Raw genomic sequence first — 27,427 nt, 5'->3', positions numbered from 1 at the left:
TTTCCACGGCCGCTTTAAGATCAGCAAAGAAGACAAATTCCATTGATTTTCTGATTCTCTAACCTTGTCTTCAGGTGGTGCCCCTTCATTATTCCAAGGATGTAGCATCTCTATAGTGCCAGGAATGGTGGTAAAGCCTTTGATGTCCACTCTACACCGGCACATCAGCAGAAGAAGCGGTACCACTGGACAGAAACAACATTGATTACAGAGAAGGTGAGGCCAGTGTATTTCTATATTTGTACTGCATAATTTTGGAATTTGTATATCACTTCCAGAGTTCACTCTTCATTTATGTACATCCCAAGTTTTCTTTTCCCACCCTATTCCAACCTCACCAAGCTTGTTTGGGGTGAGTTATACCAAAATCTAGAGGCAGGATGAGGAGAATGAGGAAGTCTTATGGATTCGGAGGCTTTGTCCAACACAAGAGGTTGTTTGTGGTTACTGAGTAGTGCACCAAGACTGGATTTGATAGGGTCCAAATAATCAATACTGACTTAAAGTTACTTTTTAAAAAACCACTTCAATTTTTAATAGAGGAAAATTCACTACTCAAAAAAAAAAAAAATCAAGAGCCCCAAAGGGTAGAAAAAAATTTAACATATTCAAATACTTCAGGACATTGGAACTTCTGAAATATTTCACCCCGGAGTAGAATTTAGCACCAGGCATGGCTCACTGAGGTTTCAATTAACCTTAAAATTAACAAAGTACAACTCTCTAAAACAATTCTACATTGAAAACCCTTAGAATATATGTAACATTACATTTAGAATTCAATAAAATTTCAGGGCTCCCTCCTTTAATCTTATTCTACCTCTAGGAAGAAATGAAGTCAGCATTGGCCCCTTGATGAATGTACTAAAGCATTAAGGGCACTTGCAGCAGGCCACCTCAAACTAGCTTTTATTGCCACTCCCATTCAGCACTTCCAAAGATAAATTGACTCCACCCTAGATTCCTTTTTATGTAAAATAGTTGAAAGCATAGTAACCACAGCTACTGTGTATAATAAAAAGATTGAAATTACCGGGGGCAATTGAGCACCAATTTAACAAATTCCAACAAAAGATATCAGGGGCCTTGTGTCAAGTGCCTCCTTATGCCCTGGGGAATCTGAGACAGAACTTAGTGCATAGAATCCTGGAGTAAAAGATGTCAGTCATCCAAGTTGCCCTACCTACAAATTTGGTAAGCTGAGACAAGTCATTTACCTTGAGTCTATATTTTATGCCATAAGATAGAGAAAATGGTATAAAAGTACATTTTAAACTGCTGATGTTGTGCTTCAACTGAACATCTCCCACTACTAATTTGATAAGCTCCTCCTCTGTCACTTGAATGGCCCAGGCAGCCTAGAGGCAGCCCTGCCCATGCTCAGCAGTCCATTGGAGCTGACATTCCACTTGACTCCTTGACCCTGGGTTGTAGTCTTTTGTCTTCTGTGACAGGAAACCTGAGGTCTGGGGGGCATGCAGGGAAAGCAGGTGGCTGTCAGTGCCGGGAAGCACAAACGTGCTCAGAGGGTCTGGTTACTATAAGAGCTGGTGAAGCCAAGGAGAAGGGATTGGAAGGAGGAGGAGGAGGCGGGGCTCTGACAAGCTGAGTGTGCAAAGCAAGGATCAATAGGAATAAAATGAGTTTGTAAAACAACCCTATATCCATAATCCAAATTCATGCAACCAATCTTTTCTGCATGGTCTAGGCACCGGGGGCACAGCAGTGAAATACAGACAACATGTCCCCCTTAGAGAACTTGTCAAAATGGAAACACCAACATTTTATGCTAAAATGTTGCTGAAGAGCATGCATAATAACCTTGGTGGTTTAAATCAGGAAAAATGGTTTAAATTGTGAAGAATTCTGCAATAGTTTTGCTGCATTTATCAATGATCAATTATCATTAGTCTACTCACTTTTCAAGTGTGGTTAAAGAAATCAATAATGACCATAGTAACAAAACATTAATCAGTACACTTAAATAACTAACAGAGCTAAAGTGGCTTTTAAATACTTACTCAGCAAGAGCAGAATGGCCAAAATTATGAGGGCAATTGCTTGGGATCCCAGGCCAACAGAGGATTGGAGTATCTCTTTCGTACAGTCACTGCCGACCGGGCACTGACAGACAGTGAGTTCAAGGATCTGCTTCTCAGGGCAACTGTAGTCCTTAATGTCTGAGATCAGGAACTGAATTTCACTTCTCCCAGGCTTTAGTTCCTTCTGTTGCAGTCGCACACTGGTACCTGTAAAGGTAGGAGGCAACAGGAAATAAAATGAGTGATAACCAAGGAAGGGGCGAGGTTATATTTTGGAAACATTTTTACTTGCTAATAATACCTAGCTCCAGTTCTAAGCTTTTTTCTAGCTTAATGTCTCTATTGAATTCCTACCAAGTGCATGTTAAAATTATCCACATACTGCAAAACAGACAAGTTAATAGTGAAGGGTTGGATATAGGAATATTACTTTTATGACTAATGTGTGTGCCTAGCAAATGCTAGGACTTATCCTATGTACTGGGAACATGGTAACAAACAACTGAGTTAAATGAAAGATCCATTGAACAGCCTTTATTTTATCATTTATTCAATAATGCAACTATTATTGTCATACTTGAGAGTTTTTAGTGGGCACAACTCTGGTTGCTCAGAGCACAGTGAAGCTATCTGCAGCCTCTGCAGCATGAGTTCGATTCCCTTCCCGCCAAGGTGCTACCTACGTGGCACAGCAGATCTCTCCTGTCTCACCTACTGCTCCCCTCAGCAGTGTATTTTGGTCAGTCTGCCTGTTCTGTTCCCCACTCTGTCTCTGGTGAATCCTCTCACCCACCACACCTTTGGCCTGTACCCCAGTTCTTGTATGCATCAATAAATAAATTAAAAAAAAAAATCCACCCACTACTACTTCTGGAGTAATATGGAGAACACCCAGCTAGCTTTAAGATGTTAAGGTGAGGGCCTCCCCTGGTGGCGCAGCGGTTGAGCACTGGGTTGCGAAGCTGCCCGCAGCCCCTGTGGCGCCGGTTCAATCCCCAGCTGCTCCCTGACCACCGGAGGAGGGTCCCACATGGCGCGCAGACCTCTCCTGCCGCCCGCTGCTCCCCTCAGCAGTGTACTTCGGTCCTTCTGCCTGCTCTGCTCCCCGCTCTGGCTCTGGTGAATTCTCTCATCCTCCCACGCTTCTGACTGTACCCAGTGCATGTATAAACAAAAACAAACAAACAAACAAACAAATAAATAAATGAAACATGCCTCTATTAAAAAAAAAAAGATGTTAAGGTGATTGTCCTTTTCTCCTTCTTCTGTTACTCCAAATAGAGTATTTAGGCAGATGATATACTACAGTTAAGTTCAGAACCTCTTTTCATAACCTCTTTTAAAAAGCTATACTGGAAATATACTTTACAAGAAACACAGCATATATTACAGAGGTTTTACATATCTATCATGTTTAATATTTAAATACGTCAGCCAGTGATTTTGCTTACTTTCGTAGAGTACTATTTTCCATTGTTCTGCTATTCCAAGTGGTTTGTCAATAACAGAGAAACTGAAGGGAGCACTATTTTGGGGTCCATCCAGATCCTCTGCAGTCACGTTCACATATTTGTCATCACAGATAGATTGCACTGGGTTGACCAGTTTGGGACAATTGTCATTGATGTCTTCAACATTGATAGCAACAGTGCCAGTGACAGTTTTTCTAGGGTAATCTTAAAAGTTAAGAAAGAAAAAAAGTGGTATATTCTGGTTATAATGCTGACAACAGTCATAATTTGAATTCTTTTACCAATATTATAAGAAGGAACTAACAAATTGGGATACTTCCTATTTTAGATATGTTTTCATATCTAGATCAAATAATGTCTTTTAATTCACTAAATAAGTAGAAATGTGAAGGTTTTTTTTTTTTTTTTTAAAGATTTATTTATTTATTTATTCATACAAGCACTGGGTACAGTCAGAAGCGCGAGAGGGTGAGAGAATTCACCAGAGCCAGAGCGGGGAGCAGAGCAGGCAGAAGGACCGAAGTACACAGCTGAGGGGAGCAGCGGGCGGCAGGAGAGGTCTGCGTGCCATGTGGGACCCTCCTCCGGTGGCCAGGGAGCAGCCGGGGATCGAACCAGCGTTGCAGAGGTTGTGGACAGCTTCAGAACCCAGCGCTCAAACTCTGCGCCACCGGGGAGGCCCGAAATGTGAAGGTTTAACCAGTAATCTGTTATTGGGCCTCCCCGGTGGCGCAGCGGGTTGAGCACAGTGCTGTGGAGCTGTCCACAGGGAGATACCCACATGGCGCAGCAGACTCTACTGTCTCACCCACTGCTCCCTTCAGCAGTGCTTTTGGTCCGTCTGCTTGTTCTGCTCCCCACTCTCTCTGGTGAATCCTCTCACCTTCCTGTGCTCTGGCCTGTACCCAAGCTCTTGTATAAATAAAATAAAATATCTTTAAAAAAATAAAAAAAAATACATTTGTTTTATCTATAAAATCAAAAATTCTCCAATGTTGGAAAATAAAATCTGAACATATATAAGCAAGAAAAATTTCCATTTAGTAACTTACCTTCTGATACAACCAAAATCTTTACAGTGTATGTACCATTTCGGACATATCTAGATTCAAAATCAGGAATTTTTGCAAGCCTCATTTCAGATGTGACAGAATCTATAGATATCCAATTGTCGATATCTTCCAGTTTTGAATACCTTTTATAAAAGAAACAAAATTAATTGTGAATTCTGGATAAATTGAGACCTTATATATACAACTTTTAAGTTTCAATTTTGCTTTATTATATATGTTCTTTTTACAGGCATTAATGGAGTGTTTTTAGTTTTTAAAACTATCCTAGGAACTGGTTTCTAACACTAAATGATTGAGAGGTAAAGGCCTACACCTTTTTAGATGTACGTTAGCACACCATGCCCACTGCCAAAGCCCCAGTAATCCTCACCACAGCACACTAAGCCTCCTCCTCCCTCTTGCTTCTCAACCGGCCTTTCCAGTTTGGTAGCCTCCATTCTGAAATCACATTTGTGGGTCTTGTTTTGATTTAGTTTTGTCTTTTCCTTTTTTTGTTTATATTCCACATGAGTGAAATCATCTCTTGTCTTTCTCTTTCTGATTACTTTCATTAAATATAACCCCTTCCATCTCCATCCATATTGCTGCAAATGAAAAGCCCCTCTTTTTATTGCACATTACACTTTCTTCCTTACTTCTGTAACACACCCAAGACATACATGCAAAGACAACCATCCCTAGCCTACTAACCTAGGAGGTATGCAAGTTGCTCAGCAATCTGTCTTACAGTTTTTGATCTAATCTCCCTTAAATTTGTGATAAATCTTTGGAGAATAACTTAGTTACCCAAGAAGAACTGATAGAGAATATTATTTATTGGCATGTTATTACCATTTGAAAATGTCAACCTTAAAAAATTACATTTGGATTTTTGCATGTATTTCTGAACTTCATGTTTGGAGTTTTAAAGCTTGGATTTAGTTTCTGTCAATGGTTTTCAATTTCAAACTTACAATAAAGGTGAGTTTTAATACTGAGGATCACAGTTCACAATGGAATATTTTTAATTTCATTTAAGGAATTTTTAAACCATTTTCTGTTGTAAAAACGAGACATTAAGTAGAGTGGCAGCTCACATGTGATGTTAAGTATCATAAATGATGCATATGAATCATCAGTAAAATAGTTAATTATGACAAAGCTAAGGGTACAAATCTGTCACCATTGTCAGCACTTCTAAGTAGCAACCACTAAATAGGTGAACATAGGAAAATTATTTAATGTAGCTGTGCTTACCATTCCTTATCTATAAATTAGCAGATCTGAATTGATTTTTAAGATGTTTCTCATTCTCAAATTCTATGATTATAAGTTATTTCAACAAAAGTGAACATAGTTCACTTTCTCTAGGCAGAGAAATATTTTTGATATATTCACAGCTCTTAAGAAAAAAAAAAAAAAAGAGGGGCGGAGCAACATGGCGGCGAGGAGACACTGCGAGTAAGATCTCCCATTAAAAAAAGTTAATAGGGAGGAAAAGCGGCAGGTCCCAGTGAGAACTGGGACACGGAAGATAAACGGACGACTCCAGCAAACTGCCCAAAGAAGAAAGTTGCCATAAAAGAGGACGAGAAGGGAGGGAAGCGCAGAACCCTGCTCCCCTCCCCCGCCCACAGAGGCGGCACTCTCCGACCGGCAGAGAGGAGGAAAACAACAAACCAAAACGCCCAACAAGAAAAACAGACGCAGCAAGCGGGACTGTGGGTGGAAAGGAACTATTTCAGCCACCACACCCCGTGAACGGGAGCTGAGGCGAACCCTGCAGGATCCGCCGCGGAGGTGAGCTCCACGCGCCATTAAAGAGAGCCCCGCCCACCAGGAGGAGACCAGCACCAGCACACAGCCCCGGCGCCCGGTAAGCTTGCGCGAAAGCGGCGCTCAGATTGCAGCTGCCCAGGCCCCTGCGCCTGCGACCTAGGCTTGCGGGGAGACGGCGGAGGCCCTCCCTGAGTGAGCAGGAACAAGGTGCCCAGGCAGGGGAGTGGGATTCAAAAGGCGCCATTCCCGCGCCACTGATCTGGGCTACAGCCCGCGTCCTGGAACTGAGGGCTTTGGAACTGAGACCCGGGCGGAGGCCCTCCCTGAGTGAGCAGGAACCAGGCGCCCAGGCAGGGGAGCTGGATTCAAAAGGCGCCATTCCCGCGCCACTGATCTGGGCTACAGCCCGCGTCCTGGAACTGAGGGCTTTGGAACTGAGACCCGGGGCACGAAATTAGGGGCGTGGGTTCCCCACGACGGTGGGGCACAAGGCAGACACAGCACCCCAAAGCCGTTGAGGTGTACCCTACCATCCCCGCTCTGCTCCCTGTCCCACGGGGTGGAAAATCAGCTCCCCAAGGGCTCTAGGAGAGATCTCTGGTGCCACCTAGCGACTTGACCCCAGCACAGGCTACTGAAGGAGCTAGTGGCCAGCTGGGGAGTTAGCCCACACCGGGCCCCTTCTGAACAAGTAGTCTGAGCCCACAGGGAGAGCGAGCACCCACAGCCGGGGCAGACCAGGCGCGCAGAAGAGTGTGCCTGAGACCAGAAGCGCAGGGAGTGTGTCCCACATCACCATTTTAGAACAGGGACATTTCTTCAGTAAAGACTACCTGCAGAAGGCTTCCTCAGGAGCCAGAGGTGAGCGGGGGAAGTTCGCCCACGCCAGACCCCCTCTGGCCTGCAGTCCAAGCCCAGAGGGGAGCAGGAACCCACCGCCGGGGCAGACCAGGCGCACAGGGGAGTGTGTCCCCACATCGGCATTTTAGAACAGGGACCTTTCTCCAGTAAAGGCTGCTTGAAACTGACAGATGACTCCTGGAAGAACCAGAGGGGAACAGAGAAGCCCACCCAAGATGCCGGCAAGTCCCAACAACACAGTGTCCCAACGCATACGGCAAATTAGAAAACAGACAGTAGGGAGGAGAAGAACCACACGCAACCTAGCAACTCTCCAGAGAAAAAGCACACCACAAAAAGAAAGCCAGCCCCCAGATTGCAACGACAATAACTTGGAAGAATTTCTGAGCCTTCCAGAAAGAGAATTTAAAATTGCCGTGATTAAAAAACTGACAGAAGTCATAAAGGAAAACAATGATAAGGGAAAAATAATCAACGATCAGAAGAATGCAATTGAGTCCCTAGAGAGGGAAAACAATGGTCAGAAGAAAGAAATTGAGTCCCTAAAGAGGGAAGTAAAAGAAATGCAGGAGATCAAAGAATTAATGGAAGAACTAAAGAATTCTGGGAAAAGCAATGAAAGCAGAATAGATGAAATGGAAGAACGAATAAGTAATCTTGAAGACACAGAAATAAAAAGAACCAAAACAGAAAAGGAAAGAGAAGTACGAAGGAAAAAGAACGAAGAAAGACTTCGGGAACTATCTGACTCCATGAGGAAAGGAAATATAAGAGTTATAGGAATACCAGAAGGAGAGGAGAGAGATGTAGGAACAGAGAAAATATTCAAAGAGATAATTGAAGAGAACTTCCCAAATGTGAAGAAGGAGCTGAAAATTGATATACAAGAAGCAAGAAGAACACCAAACTTCCACGACGAAAGGAAAAATACAGCAAGACACATAATAGTAAAGCTCCCAAGAGTCCAGGACAAGGAAAAAATAATGAAGCTGGCAAGAGGGAAGAAACAGATAACATTCAAAGGAAAACCAATCAGGCTGACATCAGACTTCTCCGAAGAAACACTACGGGCAAGGAGAGAGTGGAGGGACATAGTCAACAGACTCCAAGAAAACAGATGCCAACCAAGAATACTCTATCCCGCAAAGCTCTCCTTCCTCTTTGAAGAAAGAATATGGACCTTCCCAGACAAACAGAAACTCCGGAATTTCATTGCAACTAAACCCCCACTCCAAAAAATACTACAAGGAGTCCTAAAGCCAGAACCTCAGAGCGACGAATAACAATGAAAGAAGGCCAAAAAAAAAAAAAAGTTATTAAAAGAATAAATAAATAAAATCAAAGGAAAGACAAACACAATGGCAAATACAGATGTTAACATATCAATATTAACTCTAAATGTAAATGGACTAAACTCTTCAATAAAAAGACACAGAGTTGCAGCCTGGATTAAGAAACAAAACCCAACCTTTTGCTGTCTCCAGGAAACACATTTAGCTACAAAAGATAAAAATAGGCTCAAAGTTAAAGGATGGAAAACAATCCTACAAGCAAATGGACCAAAAAAGAAAGCAGGAACAGCTATACTTATATCAGATAAAACAGATTTCAAACTCAAAAAGATAAAAAGAGACCCCAATGGTCACTACATTATGATCAAGGGGACAATACTTCAAGAAGAAATAACACTCATTAACATATACTCACCAAACGAAGGAGCACCAAAATATATCAGACAACTGTTGTCCTCTCTGAAAACAGACATCAGAGAAAACACATACGTAGTGGGAGACTTCAACACACCACTATCAACAATGGATAGATCAACAAGACAAAAAATAAGTAAAGAAACCAAAGCTCTAAATAAAGACCTAGAGCAATTGGGCTTAACAGACATCTATAGAACACTAAACCCCAAAAAAATGGAGTACACATTTTTCTCAAGCGCACACGGATCATTCTCCAGGATCGATCACATACTGGGGCACAAGACAAACATCAACAGATACACCAAGATTGAAATCATATCAACCATCTTTTCTGACCATGAAGGCATCAAACTAGAAATAAACCATAAAAAGAAGGCAAGGAACTTTCCTACCTCATGGAGATTAAAAACCACACTACTGGAAGACCATTGGACTAATGAGGAGATCAAAGAAGAAATTAAAAAATTTTTTGCATTGAACGACAAGGAGGACACCAATATCCTAAATGTATGGGATGCAGCAAAAGCAGTAATAAGAGGAAAATATATAGCAATAGAAGCTCACATCAAGAAACAAGAAAGAACGCAAAGAAACAACCTAATCTCGAAGCTCAAAGATCTAGAAAAAGAACAACAAAAAAACCCCAAAACCAGTAGAAGAAAAGAAATAATAAAAACCAAGGCAGAAATAAATGAAATTGAAACTAAAAAAACAATCCAAAAGATCAATGAAACCAAGAGCTGGTTCTTTGAAAAAATCAATAAAATAGACAAACCCCTAGCCAGGCTCACAAAGGAAAAAAGGGAGAAAGCACAAATAAACAGGATCATCAATGAAAGAGGAGAAATCACAACGGACACAGCAGAAATCAAAAGAATAATCAATAACTACTATGAACAGTTATATGGAAACAAGTTTAACAATCTAGAGGAGATGGACAAATTCCTACAACTCTACAATCACCCAAAGCTAGATAAAGAAGAAATAGAACACCTAAACAGACCAATTACAATTAGCGAAATTGAAATGGTAATCAAAAACCTCCCCAAAAACAAAAGCCCAGGACCTGATGGATTTACAAATGAATTCTACCAAACATTCAGAGATGAATTAGTGCCTATCCTTCACAAACTCTTCCAAAAAATTGAGAAGGAAGGGACAATACCAAACACGTTCTATGAAGCCAACATTACACTAATTCCAAAACCGAACAAGGACAACACAAAAAAGGAAAACTACAGGCCAATCTCCCTAATGAACACTGATGCAAAAATCCTCAATAAAATTTTAGCTATCAGAATCCAACAATGTATCCATAAGATAATTCACCACGACCAAGTTGGATTCATTCCAGGGGCACAAGGATGGTTTAACATCCGAAAATCAATCAACGTTATCCAACACATCAACAAAAAGAAATATAAAAACCATATGATAATATCAATAGATGCTGAGAAAGCTTTCGACAAAGTGCAACACCCATTCATGATAAAAGCCCTTGAAATTCTTGGGATACAAGGAACATACCTCAACATCATAAAGGCCATCTATGACAAGCCAACAGCCAGTATCATTCTCAATGGTGAAAAGCTGAAAGCAATTCCATTAAGATCTGGAACAAGACAAGGATGTCCACTCTCACCATTGCTTTTCAATATAATACTGGAAGTCCTAGCCAGGGCAATAAGACAAGAGAAAGACATCCAAGGAATCCAAATAGGAAAAGAAGAAGTCAAACTATCACTATTTGCAGACGATATGATATTATACATAGAGAACCCCAAAAACTCCACAGAAAAGCTAATTCAACTCATCAATCAGTTCAGTAAAGTGGCAGGATACAAAATCAACACGCAAAAGTCAGTAGCCTTCCTATACACAAACAATAAATCTGAAGAAGAAGAAATCAAAAAGACCATCCCTTTTGTTATTGAAACAAAAAAAATCAAATATTTGGGAATAAATCTAACAAAAGAGGTAAAGGACCTATACAAAGAAAACTATAAAACACTGTTAAAAGAAATAGAAGAAGACACAAAGAAATGGAGAGACATCCCCTGCTCATGGATTGGAAGAATAAACATTATTAAAATGGCCATCCTTCCAAAAGCAATATACAGATTCAATGCTATTCCAATCAAAATTTCAATGTCATTCTTCAAAGAAATAGAACAATTATTGATGAAATTCATATGGAATCACAAAAAACCCCGAATAGCCAAAGCTCTCCTGAAAAAAAAAGAAGGGAATGGAGGCATCAGACTCCCAGACTTCAAACTATACTACAAAGCCATAATCATCAAAACTGCATGGTATTGGAACAAGAACAGACATACAGACCAATGGAATCGAATAGAAAATCCAGAAATAAACCCACAGGTTTATGGTCAACTAATCTTTGACAAAGGAGCAAAGACTATGCATTGGAGCAAAGAAAGTTTGTTCAATAAATGGTGCTGGGAAAACTGGGTCGCTACATGCAAAAGAATGAAGCTTGACCACCACCTCACACCATACACAAAAATCAACTCAAAATGGATTAAAGAACTAGACATAAGACCTGAAACCATAAAATATATAGAAGGAAATATAGGCGAAACACTACGTGATTTGCACATCAAAGACATCTTTACAGACACATCACCCAAAGCAGTGATAGTGAAGGCAAAGATAAACAGCTGGGACTATATCAAATTAAAGAGCTTTTGCACAGCAAAAGAGACAATAACAAAAACAAAGAGAAACCCCACCAACTGGGAGAACATTTTTGCACCCAACACTAATGATAAAGGACTGATCACAAAAATCTGCAAAGAGCTGATGAGTCTCAACAACAACAAAGAAAATAATCCAGTCAAAAAATGGGCAGAAGAGCTTAAAAGAAACTTCTCTGAAGAGGAAATGCAAATGGCCAACAGGCATATGAAAAAATGTTCAACATCACTTGTCATCAGGGAAATGCAAATCAAAACTACCATGAGATACCATCTTACACCAGTGAGAATGGCACATATTAAAAAAACTAGCAACAACAAATGTTGGCGAGGGTGTGGAGAAAAAGGAACTCTTCTGCACTGTTGGTGGGAGTGCAAACTGGTCCAACCACTGTGGAAAGCTGTGTGGAGATTTCTGGACCTACTAAACATAGAGCTTCCATATGACCCAGCAATTCCACTCCTAGGTATTTACCCAAAGGACACAGAAACATCAATTCCAAAGAACACCTGCACCCCTATGTTTATAGCAGCACTGTTTACAATAGCTAAGCTTTGGAAACAACCCAAATGCCCAAAAATAGATGACTGGATCAAGAAGATGTGGTACATATATACCATGGAATATTACTCAGCATTTAAAAATGATAAACACATGCAATTTGCTGCAACATGGATGGCGCTGGAAGGGATCATGCTCAGCGAAATAAGCCAAAAAGAAAAAGAAAAATACCGGATGGTCTCACTCATAGCAGGAATCTAGAAAACTTAAATAAGGGACCAGGAAAATGAATAACTATAAGAAAGTGAAAATCAAAATCAACAAAAAACTATGAACCAGAGACACTTTTAGGGGGGCGGGGGCGGGAGGGGAGGGATTGGGGTCAGAATGGGGGGCTGCAATTGTATGGGGAATATAACAATAAAATTTATAAAAAAAAAAAAAAAAAAAAAAGCAGCCAAAATTAGGTGGGGAAATAGAAGTGTCAATACAATAGCTACAGTATTACTGGTCAGAGTTAATTAGGACATATTAGTCTCTCAATGGATAGCAGTGAGAAATTATCTTATGGAATGTTCATTCTGAATTCTGGGGATTCTGGGACTGCCTGGGAAGAATTAGAGGTGTGAAATAAAAATTAGCCTACAAAGCTCAGGAGAAGCATAGCTGGTTTCTGCAGGTAGGATAGGCAAAAAAGGGTCACCAAGACATTGCAGAAAACACAGTAGAAGCTGTCGATATTATTTTGGGAAAAGGTTATTTGCTACTATTGGCTGATGAATCCCATTAAAAGGAGGAGGAAAGATTACTGAAGAGTTCTCTCTACTTTCCCATTTACTATGGTTGCCTGTCATCTAGTACAATCTTTTCTGAAGTGCTGGCATGTAGTGACTGATACAGGCGTAAGCAGAATCAGCAACCAAATAAATCTGGAGCCAGCAGAGGAAAAGAGAAGTGTTGTGTCTGTGTGGAAGGCAAAGATTCTTTAAATTCAACTGGAATCACTGTAAAAGAGCTCCATAAATAATAGCTCTTCAGAGTCTTCTTTGCATGGCTTCGCTTTGAGATTTAAGATGTAAACATTTACCTTGAAAATGTACATGCATCATGCAACCCTAAGGTGTCACTATAGAGTAGGCACAATACAGTCCCTTCTAGCACAGTGGTGGTATCTAGTATGTTCTCAACTACACTAAGACACCTGGTATAGAAGGTCCATCAATTCCTGAACCAAAGCAGACTGCTTTCAATGAAGACTAATTCCCAAAATTTATGTGCAAATAAAACTGCCTTCCTCATACTAAAATACATTATGCAATTATTTTAACAAAACTTGTGTAAAATAGAATCCGCAGTAAATATTACTTGCTCCTTTTTTTTTTTTTTTTACCTCTTATGTTCATTCTGGATATAAAGAGAGACTTCAGAATGTTTTCCTCTAAACTGTCTCTGTTTCCTTCAGCCTTCTCTAGGCAAAACTGTCTGCACTGGGGGACACAGCCTCAGTCTCATACTAGGCAGATCCTAGGCAGTGCCTTTAAATTGCAGGCTTTCTAGGAAATTTAATTCACAGATCTTTGGGGGTTTGAAGGAGTTTGAAGGAGTTAAGTGTTCAAATTTTATTATAATTTTTGAAAATAGGCACTTAAAGTAATTTAAAATGAGGAAAAATATTCACAACTTTCTCTTACCTTACATGGGCTACCTGTCCAGTATCTTCATCAAAAGCTTCAAATTTTCCAATTACTTTGCTTAGGCTTGATTTATCCATGCCCTCGCTAACTTGAACTGAGACTGTGCTGCTTTTTAAAAGAAAACCTTCTTTCACATTTTTCACCTTTACTTTGATGGGAACGGATACAGGTTTATATTTATTCAAAATTGACTTGTGAAAAGCTGCTTTGTTGGTGACAATAACACTCAAGTCAAGATGCTTAATTTTTTCATAATCTACTTCCTAGAGAGGCAAAATCAAAGAGAGTTATTTCAAAAGAGAGTCGAACACATTGAAAACACATACATGGGGTGGTTTTAATGTTATATATAATTTAACACTTGAGAAATACAGCAGCACTGAGTATTCCAACACTTGATATCATGTAATTTAACAGTCTTTGTCAATTGGATGACTATTTTATGTTTAATTTTTAGAAAACCTGTCAAACTGCATATATCATTTGGTCTCCACCAGTTCCATTTTCTCTATATTCTTGCCTTTATTTGTTACTGTTAGACTGTTGATTATGGCCCTATCTAATAGGTATGCAGTGGTATCTCATGTAGTTTTAATTTGCATTTTCTCTAATAACTAAGGGTGTTGGGTATCTTCTTCTGAATTTGCTATTTGTATATCTTTTTTGTCTTTCTTTCAGTGAAATCTGATTACTGCCCTTATAATTTGGAAGAATTCTTTACAGAACCAAGGGAGTAAGTTTATAAGTTTCTTAATCTGTAGCTTTCATTGTGATACTAATTTTACTAATTTTTTTTCCCCAAAGCTGTCCAAGTTTACTTCCATATTATTTCACTCTGAGCTACAGAAAATAATCCTCATTCTACTCTCTACTTACGTGTAGCAATTTACAGTGGTATGATGTGCCCCTTAAAAGTTTTTATCTTTTTTATTTTTTTGATTAATTAATTTAAATATTTTATTTTATATAATTCTTACATCTTTTTTCATCTTTGCACAATGTATGCATTTTTATTTTGGTTATATTCCCCATACAATTGCACTCCCCCCTTATTTTGACTCTAGTCCTTCCTTTCCCCACCCCTCCCCCCAAGTGTGTCTCTGGTTTATAGTTGCTTGTTGATTTTGATTTTTACTTTGTATTGATTAGTCTTTTTCCTGGTCTCTTATTTAGTTTAGGTTTTCTACATTCCTGCTATGAGCGAGACCATAATTTTACTAATTTTTGTCCATGTCCCTCTTGGTAGAAAAAAAGTGCATCCTTTTTTGGGTGCTGCCATGGCACACTGAGACTACTTCAACAGTGTGTCTGTCAGTCATCATTTAATGACTGTTTCTGCTTATGTGAGTTACTGGATTTATATTTAAAGTTTCATAGCAGGATTGAACCTATAATCAATGACTAAACACAGTTAACCTTTCTTTAATGTGTTATGCATTTATATTATCATTATTCCTCTTTCTGCTGTTAAGATTTCACTTACTCTGCCACATATAATAGGTTTTTTGTAAAAATTTGGAAATCACTTTTGGTTTGTGTGTAACTTAATGGAATAGTATTTTGAAAGCTGTTATTTTCCATTTTACTTAAAATCTGACAAGTCAATTTTATCATAAACCTTTTAAAAATAGATTGATAGTCTTCCTTACTTTGTCAGGTAAAAAAATCTATCAAGTGATATTTGTTTAAAGCATTCTGTGGTGCTTATGAGTTCCAATGTATAAGAACCATATGCTTAATAAGACAATTTAATTAAACTTCTTCACGGATTTAACTAAGCAGAAGCAATTAAAATGCTGCATTTCCAAAAGCCACCCTTATAGTACTTACATAAGAATTACAGTGCATTTTTGTTATAAAGGCAAGTTCCTGAGCCAAATCCAATCAGAATGATTGATGATGGGGCCCCAGGAATCTGCATTTTGGCATGTAGCCATTCCAGGCATTTCTTAGGTACACTTAAGCTTGAGGATAACTGAATTAAAGCTTTATCATGCTTTTATAGTTTTAGTTTTTAGATTTTTTTAAAAAAGATTTTATTTATTTATTACTGCACAGAAGAACTGGGGTCCTTGTAGGGTGTAGGCCAGAGGTCAGGAGGTGGGTGGAGAGCAGAACAGGTGGATCTACTGAAATACACTGCTGAGGGGAGCAGTGGGCAAGACAGGAGAGGTCTGATGCACCATATGTGGGTTAGCTCCCTGGCTGGGGATAAAACTCAGGCCTTGGAGGTGGTAGTGCTGAGACTTAACCTGTAGGCCACCAGAGAAGCCCTTTAGATGTTTTCAGTGAGTTTTAGCTTTACTGTTACATCAATCCATTAGGTGGTAGTAAGTTGAGGAATACTCAGGACAGGCAAGAGGTCATGATGTGGGAACACTGGAGTCAGGCACAGGTCAAAGCAAGACTGAAAGTATGCCACGCAATAATGATGCTGTTGTCTGCTGTCTGGCTAGGCTTAGTGGCCCTGACCTGAATTTGAACTGTAGTGTGAGCACTAACTAGCCACAGAACTCAGGTCTGTCTCCTATCTGAAACAATTATGGTGCCAGTAAACTGAGTATGTAAAGTTCTTGCAAATATTTGGAGCTAAAATATATCAGTTTCCTCCTCTACCAACTTCTTCTATTCCAGTTTTGAACAGAAGCACTTACCTTAATAAGGGTCACAATTCCTTCATTAGTTTCAGCATCAGTTTCTATGTGGAAATAACCCCCTTCATTTCCTGACACAAATGTAAAATTTGCTAACCAATTATCAGAGCCAATTTCATCTGCATCAAACACTTTTATGCGTATAACTTCTACATTGGCTTGATTTTCTTCAACTTCCCCTTCAAACTGTAAAACACAAGCACACAGATATTTATTTTAATGTAACACAAACAAAAGTGATATATTACTAGTTAGGACTAAAATACGAACAAGTAGATAACTTGTTATAAAAGTAATAGTTACCACTTCATTTTGTACCACAGGTATATTGTCATTGACATCCAAAATACGAATCTGAACTTTAGCTTGTTTTGCTGGTCTATCCGTTATTTGTACATTCTCGTTTCTTGCATCTACTGTCAAACTGTAGCTGCTGTGTTCCTGCAGAGCAATAAAAAATAGCCACCTGGGGTGAAAATGAATCACTTTCAAATCTGTTTTTCTGATTGTAGTCCACTTTATCACCAAAGGAATTAACCAAAGTATATTTTACTCATAAATGTTTCATGATCTGCTGTTGTTTGCGTAAAGTTGTTGTTTATTTGCATTCAGAGCTTTTCCAGATGGACAGAAAACATTAGCAGAAGTTGTTAATGGCCAAATTCTTAAATATGTTATTTGTGATGTTATTAGGAGCGAGTCTCTTCTTAAAACTGTCTGTGCACAAGACTGCTGTTCAGTATGTACTTTTCTGTAGGAGGAATTGCCTCTCTGCCCCACACTACATTTTCAACAAAAGTCAAAGTGTGAAAACATTATTTCCAAGAAAATTTGGCCAATAAAGATAAAACTTGGTGAACTTTGTCTAGACATCCCGTTAGATATGATTCTTAGAAAATTATGTTCTAAAAATGACATTTTAGGACAGCCAAAAAAAAGGTTTCAGATATTACTGCCAAGGGAACCCTTAGTTTCTGCATGATCCCCTTATAATGGCCCCGTTCAATGTACCTAGAATTTAGGGGGCTAAGCAGCCAGTTCCCGTGCATAGGGGTCTTGTGTGGGGATGAACTGCTCAGGGAAAGGCAGGTCAGCCCAGGCTCTGGAGCCAGCTGGCTCTTTTCAATCCCAGCTTTGTCACTCACTGGCCATTTTGAACATACATGTAATCCCTCTGACGTTCAGTTTCCTTTTGTATAAAAAAGGAATAATAATTGGCTTTGCCTTAAGGGTTTCTAGGTGGATTACATGGATTAATTATGTAAAAGGTAAGAATAATATATGAGGGCCTCCCCGGTGGCGCAGTGGTTGAGTGCTGGGTTGCGAAGCTGCCCGCAGCCTCTGCAGCAACGGTTTGATCACTGGCCGCTGGGCGAGGGTCCCACATGGCGCGCAGACCTCTCCTGACGCCCGCTGCTCCCCTCAGCAGTGTACTTTGTCCATCTGCCTGTTCTGCTCCCTGCTCTGGTTCTGGTGGATTCTCTCACCCTCCCGCGCTTCTCACTGTACCGAGTGCTTGTATAAATAAATAAATAAATCTTAAAAAAAAAAAAAGAATAATATATGACATGAGGTGCATGTCCAGTAATAACAGCCATTACTATTGGCTAATTTTTTCATACTTCAGAGACAGCAGCTTGTTAAAAAAATTATGCTACGCATTCAAAATACTAAATTTTATGTGAAAAGGTATAGAGCAAAATTTTAAAAGTAACAGTACTCTTGATTTTACAAAGATGCCAGTAGAAATGTTAGGCACAATCTGGGCGGAGTCAATCATTTTTCCAAATACTACAAATTCACTGCCTGCACTGGATGATGATTTATATGTGGTGACAATGTTCTTGAATCATCAACATTCCACTCATTGTTATGCATGTATGCAGCAAACGTGAAAATACACTTATGGAAAAATCTTCTCTCTTCCTTTTTCATTTAAAACCTCCCCTTGGAGTTAGAAATAAAAAGTGAAATGCTTGCGAGAACAGCCTTTCTAGGAAACCTACTCAAATTTTCCTCTAATATGAGGTTTACAATAATTCTTTCCTTTCCAAATAATTCTATTACCCTAAGTACGACTCCTATTTCCATTTTCCCCCTCTCTCTATTATAGTAGAAAGGACTCCTGATGTTTTACTATACAACCCCAAATTAAGGAACATTGCTTTAGAACGCTGTAGCAAACAGAAACCTGACTGGAGAGGCCTTAGAACAATGCTGTCTGCGTAATTTTAAATTTTCTAGCAGCCACATTTAAAAAGGTAAAAAGAACAGATGATACTAGTTTTAAACAAATATGTTTAACCCACAGTGTCCAAAATATTATTTCAACATATAATCAAAAAAAATTATTAAGGTGATAGTTTGTGTTCTTTTTTCCTCATACTAACTCTTGTCATCCTGGCGACTATTTTATACTTACAGCGTATCTCGATCTGGACTAATCACATTCCCTGTGCTCAATGGCTACATATGACTAATAGCTGCCATACAAAACAGCATAAACCGATGAGAGGATAATTCCAAAAGTCATTCTATGAATGAGGAACATAGAACAAAGTCGGAAAAATAAAAAAAGAAATAGAGAGGAGAAACTGGAAAGAAATGAAGAGAATTTAAAAGATGAGCAACACAAAATGTTATTTTACCTCTCTGTCCAAGTTACTAATGATTGTATAAATCTCTCCTGTATCTTTATCCAAGTGGAATGCAGCAGCAGGTTGCTGAGATATGATTCTATAAGAAATTTCAGAATTTCGAGTATTGGGCTCATCTGCATCAGTTGCGGTGATTTTCATCACAAGGGTATCTGATATTAGAAACAAGGGTGTCCAGTTGAAACTCAACTTTCAGCATATTTGTATTTATCATGTCATTATTTTATTTATAATTTTAGCTTGTTCAAAAAGAATTCCATGTATTTGTCAAAACCCCAGTTACCAAGATCAAAAAAATTAACCAAATGAGGAAATAAGTGTAAATGGAATATAGTAGCTGGAAAAACAGGATGAGGGCAAGGTCTTTGTTATTACATTACAATTCTTAGGGTGAAATCCTAAAAATGTGCTATAGAGGGCTAAAAATTTGTTTGTAATAGGTCTAATAACCAACACAAAGAGAAGAATAGCTACAAACACACGCTTATTAAAATACAAACAATTTAGGAGACATAATAGTTTTTTATTTTATGATCAAAGAGAAATCTCTCCTGCAAGTCTTGATAAAGAGCACTACATTGAACAATATTGTCAATAAACCTGATAGCAGAAATAATATGTCAAAGATCAGCAAACTGACTTGGCTAAAGTCAACCAGTCACCTGCTTTTGTAAATAGTTTTATTGGAACACACTCACACCTATTTGCTTAAATATCATCTATGGCAGCTTTCCTGCTATAGTGCAGAATTCAGTGGTTGTCAGAGGGACCCATCCTATTGTATTAATCTGTCCTATTTGTTCTTAAGGTAAAAAAAAACAAAACAAAACCAGATATGTCTCTGGAACTCATCACAAAAAAAGCAGTTCCAAACCCAGAGCAATAGTTATTACTGTTTGTTCTGTGGGTAATACCTAGATGTCATTAAGACGCAGGATTTAGTGTTCAGTTACATAATGGGTATAAAATGACCTGGGCATTCATGCAAAAAAATACTAAGACTCTTACGTGCTGCACTCAATTCTTCAACAGACCCAACGAAGACCTCCTGTGTGAATACTGGTTCGTTGTCATTGATATCAAGAACTTTAATGCGGAGTTCTAATGGTTTCTCCAGGTTTTTTCCTTGTTCATCCAAAGCATAACCAGTGAGCTGAAATCGTGACATGAATAACAGAAGGAATTGAAGTTAAGGTAATTAAACTACCATAGTATCCAAACAAGAAAGCAATCATAACTGTTACCCCCAAAAGCTACAAACCAATAAATGTAATATATCATTCTTCTTACCAGAAAATAAGGTGTTTCTTCTCGATCAAGAATCCTGGTAATGTTCAAATCTCCAGTGTCTTTATTAAAGACAAATACACCAAAAGGTGGCTCTGTAATCCCTTTTCCAGTATATCTATATGTGATTTTTATGAGTTGTTCTTCTGCAATATCAGAATGTATCTAACATAAAAACAACAGAGGAATATTTAAGTTAAAACTGTAACTTTCAAGAAATCATTTTTAATGGGAAATTTCCCTCCAAAGCTATGAATCCTATGGGCTAAACCCTCAGGGAGCTTGCACTCTGAGGAGGGAGCCAGACAAGCAAGTAGCATCCAACATAATGTCCTGGAGTAGAATGTGTTACCAAACAAGCTGAAAGGGGATCGAGAGAGATAGGATGAGCCATGAAAGGAGTGACACCGGAGCAGAGGCTTGAGGCTATGGAGTACTGCAAAGATCTGTGGGAAGGGGATTCTAGGTAGATGGAAAGGCAAGTGCCTATCTATCTATCTATAATATATAAATATATAAATTAAATCTACAAACATATATTTTATATATAAACTAAATTTAACATATATATATATATATATATATATATATATATATATATATATATGTTAAATTTGCCAATGACACTCCATCTTCCAGAATGGGAAAGAAGATGTTCATGTTGGTACCTTCTGCTAAAAATTAAGTTGACGTTCAAATTTATCTGGAATATCAAAGACTCACTAAGTCCACAGTATAATTTTCCTTAAGCTTAAAGAGAACATAAATGTTCTCTCACACCATATTTTAGTAACATGCACATATTTCCTGTTGGCACCTTGGCAATTGGGTTCTTTCTGGACAGATCCTCTCCCTCCCGAAGATTCACAGGTGCAGTGATCCAGGCACGCTTCTGCCGCACTAAGTGAGTGTGTCTAGGAAGCAGCTTATTTTCATTTCTTGTGTTCAAGACCTATAACAATAAAATATTGCCAAAAAATTATTAAGTATCCTAAAGCAATAGACAGTAAATTATAATTTACAAAAATTTGAAACAGTTATATGAAGTGCATTTCATATTTCTTTAAGGTTTCTTTTTCAAAGAGGACATGTATATATGCTAGCAAACTGTATAGACATTCAGAGATTGTCTCCAAGCCAGTAAAGCAGTAGAGTTTTGTTATTACTAGTAAGCAAAGATTTCCCAGCATAAAGGTTAAAAAGGCTAAAGAGTATTCATTGACCTCACAAATGGAGAATTTAAAAATAACATATACCATGCCTATTAATTTTGTTCTTTTAATTGAAAATGTCATTTCATTTTAAGGAAAATTAAGGCTAAATCTTTTTTAAGATTTTAAAAGGCTAAATCTTAACTTGATGATATCAAATTGTCAGGAAATGAATTTATTGTTTTAAAGATTAGCAAAGGACTAAATTGTCTATTTTTTGCTTTTAGAACCTTTTAAGTGGAAAACTATAAATTATCAGTTGGCTAATAGATAAGTATGGATTTTATCCAAGAAAGTCTCAGTATAGATTTTCTATTGTGTTAATAACTAGTACCTTACATTTATCATTTCACTCATTTTGTTCGTTAATCTATATACCATGTATGTTATTTCAAAATATTTACAATGATTAGTATCAGGTCATCGATTTTCTTTCTTTGTTTTTAGTTGATAAACAAATTTCTATAACTTAAAACTTTCTAAAACTTGAATCATGTAACAAATTAAAATAGCACTAAAGTTTATAAGTAAAATGCAAAGTATTATTTTTTCACCCAAACTTTACTGTTAACAGCTTGATGAATATCTTTTATTACTCTTTCTTATGACCACACAGTTCCACATGTATAAAGAAGGTCTTTTTCCATAAAAATGTAATTACAGTATACATTTCATTCTGCCTCTTGATTTTTTCATTCAGGATCTCGTTATGGACATGCTTCTATGTGCCATAAGTTGTTTTACCATTCCCTAGAGATGGGCATTCATATCGTCAAAACATGCTTCACTCAACATCTTTGGATATATGTTCCTGTGCACTGCTTGATGGGAATAACAGGGTCCAAGAGAGTTCTATTTTTAATTTGGTAAGGCACAAATTGTTTTCTATGAAATTTAGCTTTTCATTCCAAAAGACAGAAATGATCCCCCTGGGTTCCTTACCTCTAAATGGAGTCCACTTCCAAAGGCAAAACAGATCTGGAAAACAGAATTATTTGTTGTTTTATAGACTTTATCACTCAATTCAATTTAGATATTTTGTTAATGAAACACCTACCACCTAGGAGACAGTAGAAAAAAAAGTTTAACCACCAGTACTATCTTTTTTTTGCTAAAAGGAAGCAAATTTTAATTTTCTCCTTTGCTTCCCACTGACAACCACAGCCAGAGGAATGAAGCTAAGTTCTACGGGGGGATGAATTTACCAAGCTAGTAATGGCTTGAGATCTGTATCTCATGTATCCCAAAGCAGTGCTTTCAAAATTTATATTCAAAGGGAGAATGGTATGAAAAAGAAGTGAATGTAATGCTGAAGGGATAATCTCTCTTTGTGTGTTCTCTAGGGGAAAACTTTTTTTTTTAAAGATTTATTTATTTATGCATACAAGAACTGGGGTACAGGCCAGAGGTGTGGGAGGTGAGAGGATTTACCAGAGACAGAGTGGGGAATAGAACAGGCAGACTGACTGAAATACACTGCTGAGGGAAGCAGCGGGTGAGACGGGAGGTCTGCAGCCCGACGTGGGCGGCTCCCTGGCCGGCCAGGGATCGAACCCATGCTGCAGTGGCTGCGGACTGCCTCACAGGCGCTCAACCCCTTGCGCCACCAGGCAGGCACTGAAATTTGAATTTATTCATGCCTTCAATTTCCCAAGCTCCTACAACATGCAAAGTAGCAGGATGCTATTTTCCTCTTGGATACTTACATGTTGGGGAGGACAAAGACAGGTTGTGATAAGAGTTGTAAAGGCAACTGAAGAGTGGTAGAGAGTGGTTTAGGACAGAGGGTATAGGGAGTCATTCAAGAGCATTATAGCTGCACAAAGACTGGAATGGAAAGAGGAAGAACTTCAGGCAGAGTCCTGCAAAGGGAAGAGCCAGACCACGAGGTAGGAATGGTAGTAGGAGAGCAAGGTTCAAGGCTGCTGTGGCTAGAGGGGAGTCAATGGATATGAGATTGGTTTTCGTGTACTTGTAATCTTATTTTTTGATCTGGTTGCTGGTTACATGGTCTATCCAGGTTCTGAAAATTCAGTGCACTTACATTGTCTGCACTTTTCTGTATGTGCTATACTAAAAATAAAAATTTTTGTGCATCTTAAAGCAGAGGGTTTCTTGGTATCTAACAGTTCTGCCACCTGCATATTCACAGCACCTTCTGTATTAATCTGTTTTCAGACACTTAATAAGGCATGATGAAATGAAATATTTGTTCCATAATCACTGTACAAAAAGCCCAAGAGAATTGTTCCAACACTTTGTTCATTGTGAAATTGTTTATTTGACTAAGGAAACAGTTAAGATCTTAACTACTCCTTGAAAGTAGTAATTTGGATGTTTCCTTGGGACTCTATCTCAGCATATTCTTAATTTAGAGCAGTGGCTTTCCACTAAGAGAGAATGTTTGCACACACCCCTCACCGACACTGGGGTCTCACGGAATATTCGGTAATGTCTGAGACATTTGTGGTTGTCAAATGAAGGTGGCGGTGGTGAGTGGAGCTCAGAGGGGTGAGTGCTCGCAACATCTAGAGATGCTGCTCACTATCCTAAAGTGCTCACAAGCAGCCCCTGCAACAAAACATCACCTGGTCCAAAGTGCCCAGGTTGAGAAACACTGATTTACACCACACTTCTCTGCAAGTTACTGTAAAAGGTTAAGGTCATGGTCAAGGGTCAAGGTCATGCAAGTTCCAGAGAACCAAAGATTCATGTAAATTTGCAAATCAGTAGCATACTGTAGTCAATGTAAATGGGAAAATTGACACTTCTGTCTTCTGGCCTCCATTCCCACTGCGTCCCACTTTACTTTGAACATTTCCAGTGATCTTTGAACATTTGTGTGATCTTATATGGGAATGTTGGTAAAAGGTTCCAAACATTGGAAGATGACCTACACACGAGCGATGACCATTTTGGTTTTTCCCATCTATGAAACTGGAAACATTTTTTCCTCACAAAAACCTTGGTAATAGAAAAATGTCATGTGACATGTCTTCACTTTCGTGAAGAGGAAATGTGAACTTCCAGTCTATTCAAAGAACTAGTGTCTTTAGATGAAACATAATCTTTCAAACACTTTCCCGATTTACTAAAGTTTAACAAAATTCTTTTATTTCTATCATGGGATCTTAGGCATCTTGTAAAAACTGGCCTTCTGGGCAACTGGCACAAAAATAAAAAAAAAAAAATATATATATTTGGCTGATGCACTAGGGAAGGCTAAAATCACCTCAAAAATACAAGCAATCAATGTAATCTTTGTTCTCAAGGTCAGCACACCTTAAGAAAAGACTTCCTGTTCTGAATCACCTCACTGAGTTTAATAAGCAGAGTCCAGGCCTCTGAGTCACCAAATAGCTCCTTCTGGCAGGCAGGTTCTCAGTCTGAAGTAGACAACTTTGAACCTTTCTCCTGTGTTTCAGTGAGTCCATGGCTGATGAGATCCTCTAAACTTCCATACGTCAGACTAACAGGGAGCTTATTACAGATGAGATATAGAGGAATACAAAATAGTTTAAAACAGTATTTTAACTTCGCTCATTGTCTCTATTAAGCTGGAAGGACTTCATCGAGGGTTGGCAGTATGATTTCCTGGTGTTCTTGAAGCTCACGCCACTTCTAGACAATCACAGAAACACCTGTGCTCCTTTTCTGACCCATCCTTGGAACTAGGCAGGATGTTTTACAATTCTTTGTTTCCCTTTTTACTGTACAGAAGGCAAAACCAGACACTGCCTTGAGGGTCCTTGGCTTATTGCCAGTCTGCTCTTAAAGAATTTTCAGCTTTGGCTGAAGTAATACAAAGGAAAGAAAATGATGTAGAGGTCATGGCTGCCAGCTGTTTCTTTCCTCTAACCACATATACTGATTTTTCAATTTGTATAGAAAGAGTTAGAGGTCTGTCCCTTAGCAGCCTTAGTAGCTCCAAGAAGGGGGGACTCATGTAAAGGCAAAAACTTCCACATTCAGAGTAGGTCCAGTGGCCTAAGGCAGAAGGGATGGATTGGTCATGCTGGAGAGCTACTGGGATGACCCTGATATTGGCCAGATTTATGTTAGAGCTCTACCATCATACTTTTCCCTTCACACTTCTTTTTAAAGTTTTATTTATTCATTTACACAAGAACTGGGGTACAGGCCAGATGCATGGGAGGGTGAGAGGATTCACCAGAGACAAGCGGGGAACAGAACAGGCAGGCTGACGAAGTATACTGCTGAAGGGAGCAGGGGGCACAACAGGAGAGGTCAGCTGCACCATGTGGGACCCTTGCCGGCCGGCCAGAGGCGCTGCAGAGGCTGCTGACAGCTTCACAGCACTGTGCTCAACCACCTGAGTCACCAGAGGAGGCCCTTCTTTTTTTTTTTTAAAGGATTATTTATGCATACAAGAACTGGGATACAGGCCAGAGATGCAGGGGGTGAGAGGACTCACCAGAGACAGAGTGGGGAACATAACAGGCAGATTGACTGAAATACACTGCTGAGGGGAGCAGAGGGCGAGACAGGAGAGGTCTGCTTTGCCATGTGTGTTAGCTCCCTGGCTGGGGATCAAACTCGTGCTGCAGGATCTGTGGATAGCTTCACAGTGCTGTGCTTATCCCCTTGTACCACCAGGGAGGCCCTCACTCTTCTTTTGTGGGGAGGGGAAGAGAGGTTGTCTTCAGAAAATTATTTTATGGCTAAACATTGGCACTCGTTTAGAAAAGTCCCAAATTAAAGAACCAACTTATAAATGACTCATTCACACAATTCCTTTACAAAGGAATACATAATAACAGTACAAAACACAACAAAGCAAAAAAGGACAATTATAAATCAGAGACATCCTGCAGGGGAGGAGGAGGGAGAGGGATCAGAGGGAGGCAGGGAGGAGCACAGGGGACTGAGGTGATGGTGCACGGGTGCACTGGGGAAGGAAACTCTATGGGGACTACACCTGAAGGGGTTGGGGGGAAGCAAATATTGTTTAAAAATGAACAATGATGTAAAAAATAAAAATAATATTAATACAAAGGAATACAGGTGCAACTCCTAAAGAAGTCTCACTCATCACCTGATTTAAATATACAATTACATGTTTTCACTCAACAGCCAAGAAAAGCAAAATTTTGAACTTTAAGTTTCAAACGCTGACTTTTAATTTTAGATAGGAAAATTACATGCAGAAAAGTCTATTATAAATTATATGATTTATTATAATCTTTTGCCTGCTCTTCAGATATTGGGGTTAATCTTAATGTAACAAATATAACTTTGGATGAGTCATACTGGAGTCAGTTTCAAAGAGGAAGACATTTTCTTTGGAAACATTTATTGCCCCAAAGAATTTTAAAATACGGATTCAGCAATGCTGGGCTATACTTGAGGTGCAGAGCATGTCGTGAATTTTTTGTTTCAAGTTAGTTTTGTGTAACCACAGACAACTATTTTTCCCTTGGTTTCCAACAAGGGAAGGTCCAGAAAATTCAACATTATAGTGTTTATTTATATCGACATCACAGTGTCAGTTATATAGCATCAATTTTTTGGTCCCCAAAACATTTCTGCAAAACTTAGAGTAGCTAACAAAGAGATATAAGAAGTCTTGAATATTTAATATTCTTTTTTATTCCCAATTATTTTCTAATAGGGATGTTAGCAGTGGGCCTCAAACTCCAGAGGCATCAGAATCACCTAGTTCAAACAGACTGCGGAATCCCACCTGCGAGTTTCTGATTCAGCAGGTCTGGAGTAGGGTACAAGAATCTGTATTTCTATCAAGTTTCCTGATAATGCTGATGCTGCCAGTCT

General features: G+C 38.9%; 1 protein-coding gene across 1 annotated transcript in view; it reads right to left on the bottom strand.

Moving 5' to 3' along the window:
* The window catches only part of DSG2 (desmoglein 2), a gene marked incomplete at both ends in the record, with an annotated part of 41,653 nt that overhangs the window by 4,047 nt on the left and 10,179 nt on the right, over window positions 1–27,427 (bottom strand). The window contains 12 exons of the mRNA XM_084252692.1: window positions 64–185; window positions 2,022–2,249; window positions 3,494–3,718; window positions 4,567–4,709; window positions 13,823–14,088; window positions 16,480–16,665; window positions 16,783–16,920; window positions 19,128–19,288; window positions 20,145–20,289; window positions 20,427–20,588; window positions 21,241–21,375; window positions 22,577–22,612. Of these exons, the coding sequence (XP_084108818.1) occupies window positions 64–185; window positions 2,022–2,249; window positions 3,494–3,718; window positions 4,567–4,709; window positions 13,823–14,088; window positions 16,480–16,665; window positions 16,783–16,920; window positions 19,128–19,288; window positions 20,145–20,289; window positions 20,427–20,588; window positions 21,241–21,375; window positions 22,577–22,612 (1,947 nt within the window). The remainder of the gene's footprint in view (window positions 1–63; window positions 186–2,021; window positions 2,250–3,493; window positions 3,719–4,566; window positions 4,710–13,822; window positions 14,089–16,479; window positions 16,666–16,782; window positions 16,921–19,127; window positions 19,289–20,144; window positions 20,290–20,426; window positions 20,589–21,240; window positions 21,376–22,576; window positions 22,613–27,427) is intronic.

The sequence above is a fragment of the Talpa europaea genome (assembly GCF_964194135.1).
Source record: "Talpa europaea genome assembly, chromosome: 13".
Taxonomy (NCBI): domain Eukaryota; kingdom Metazoa; phylum Chordata; class Mammalia; order Eulipotyphla; family Talpidae; genus Talpa; species Talpa europaea.
This window is presented reverse-complemented; position numbering and strand designations above follow the sequence as displayed.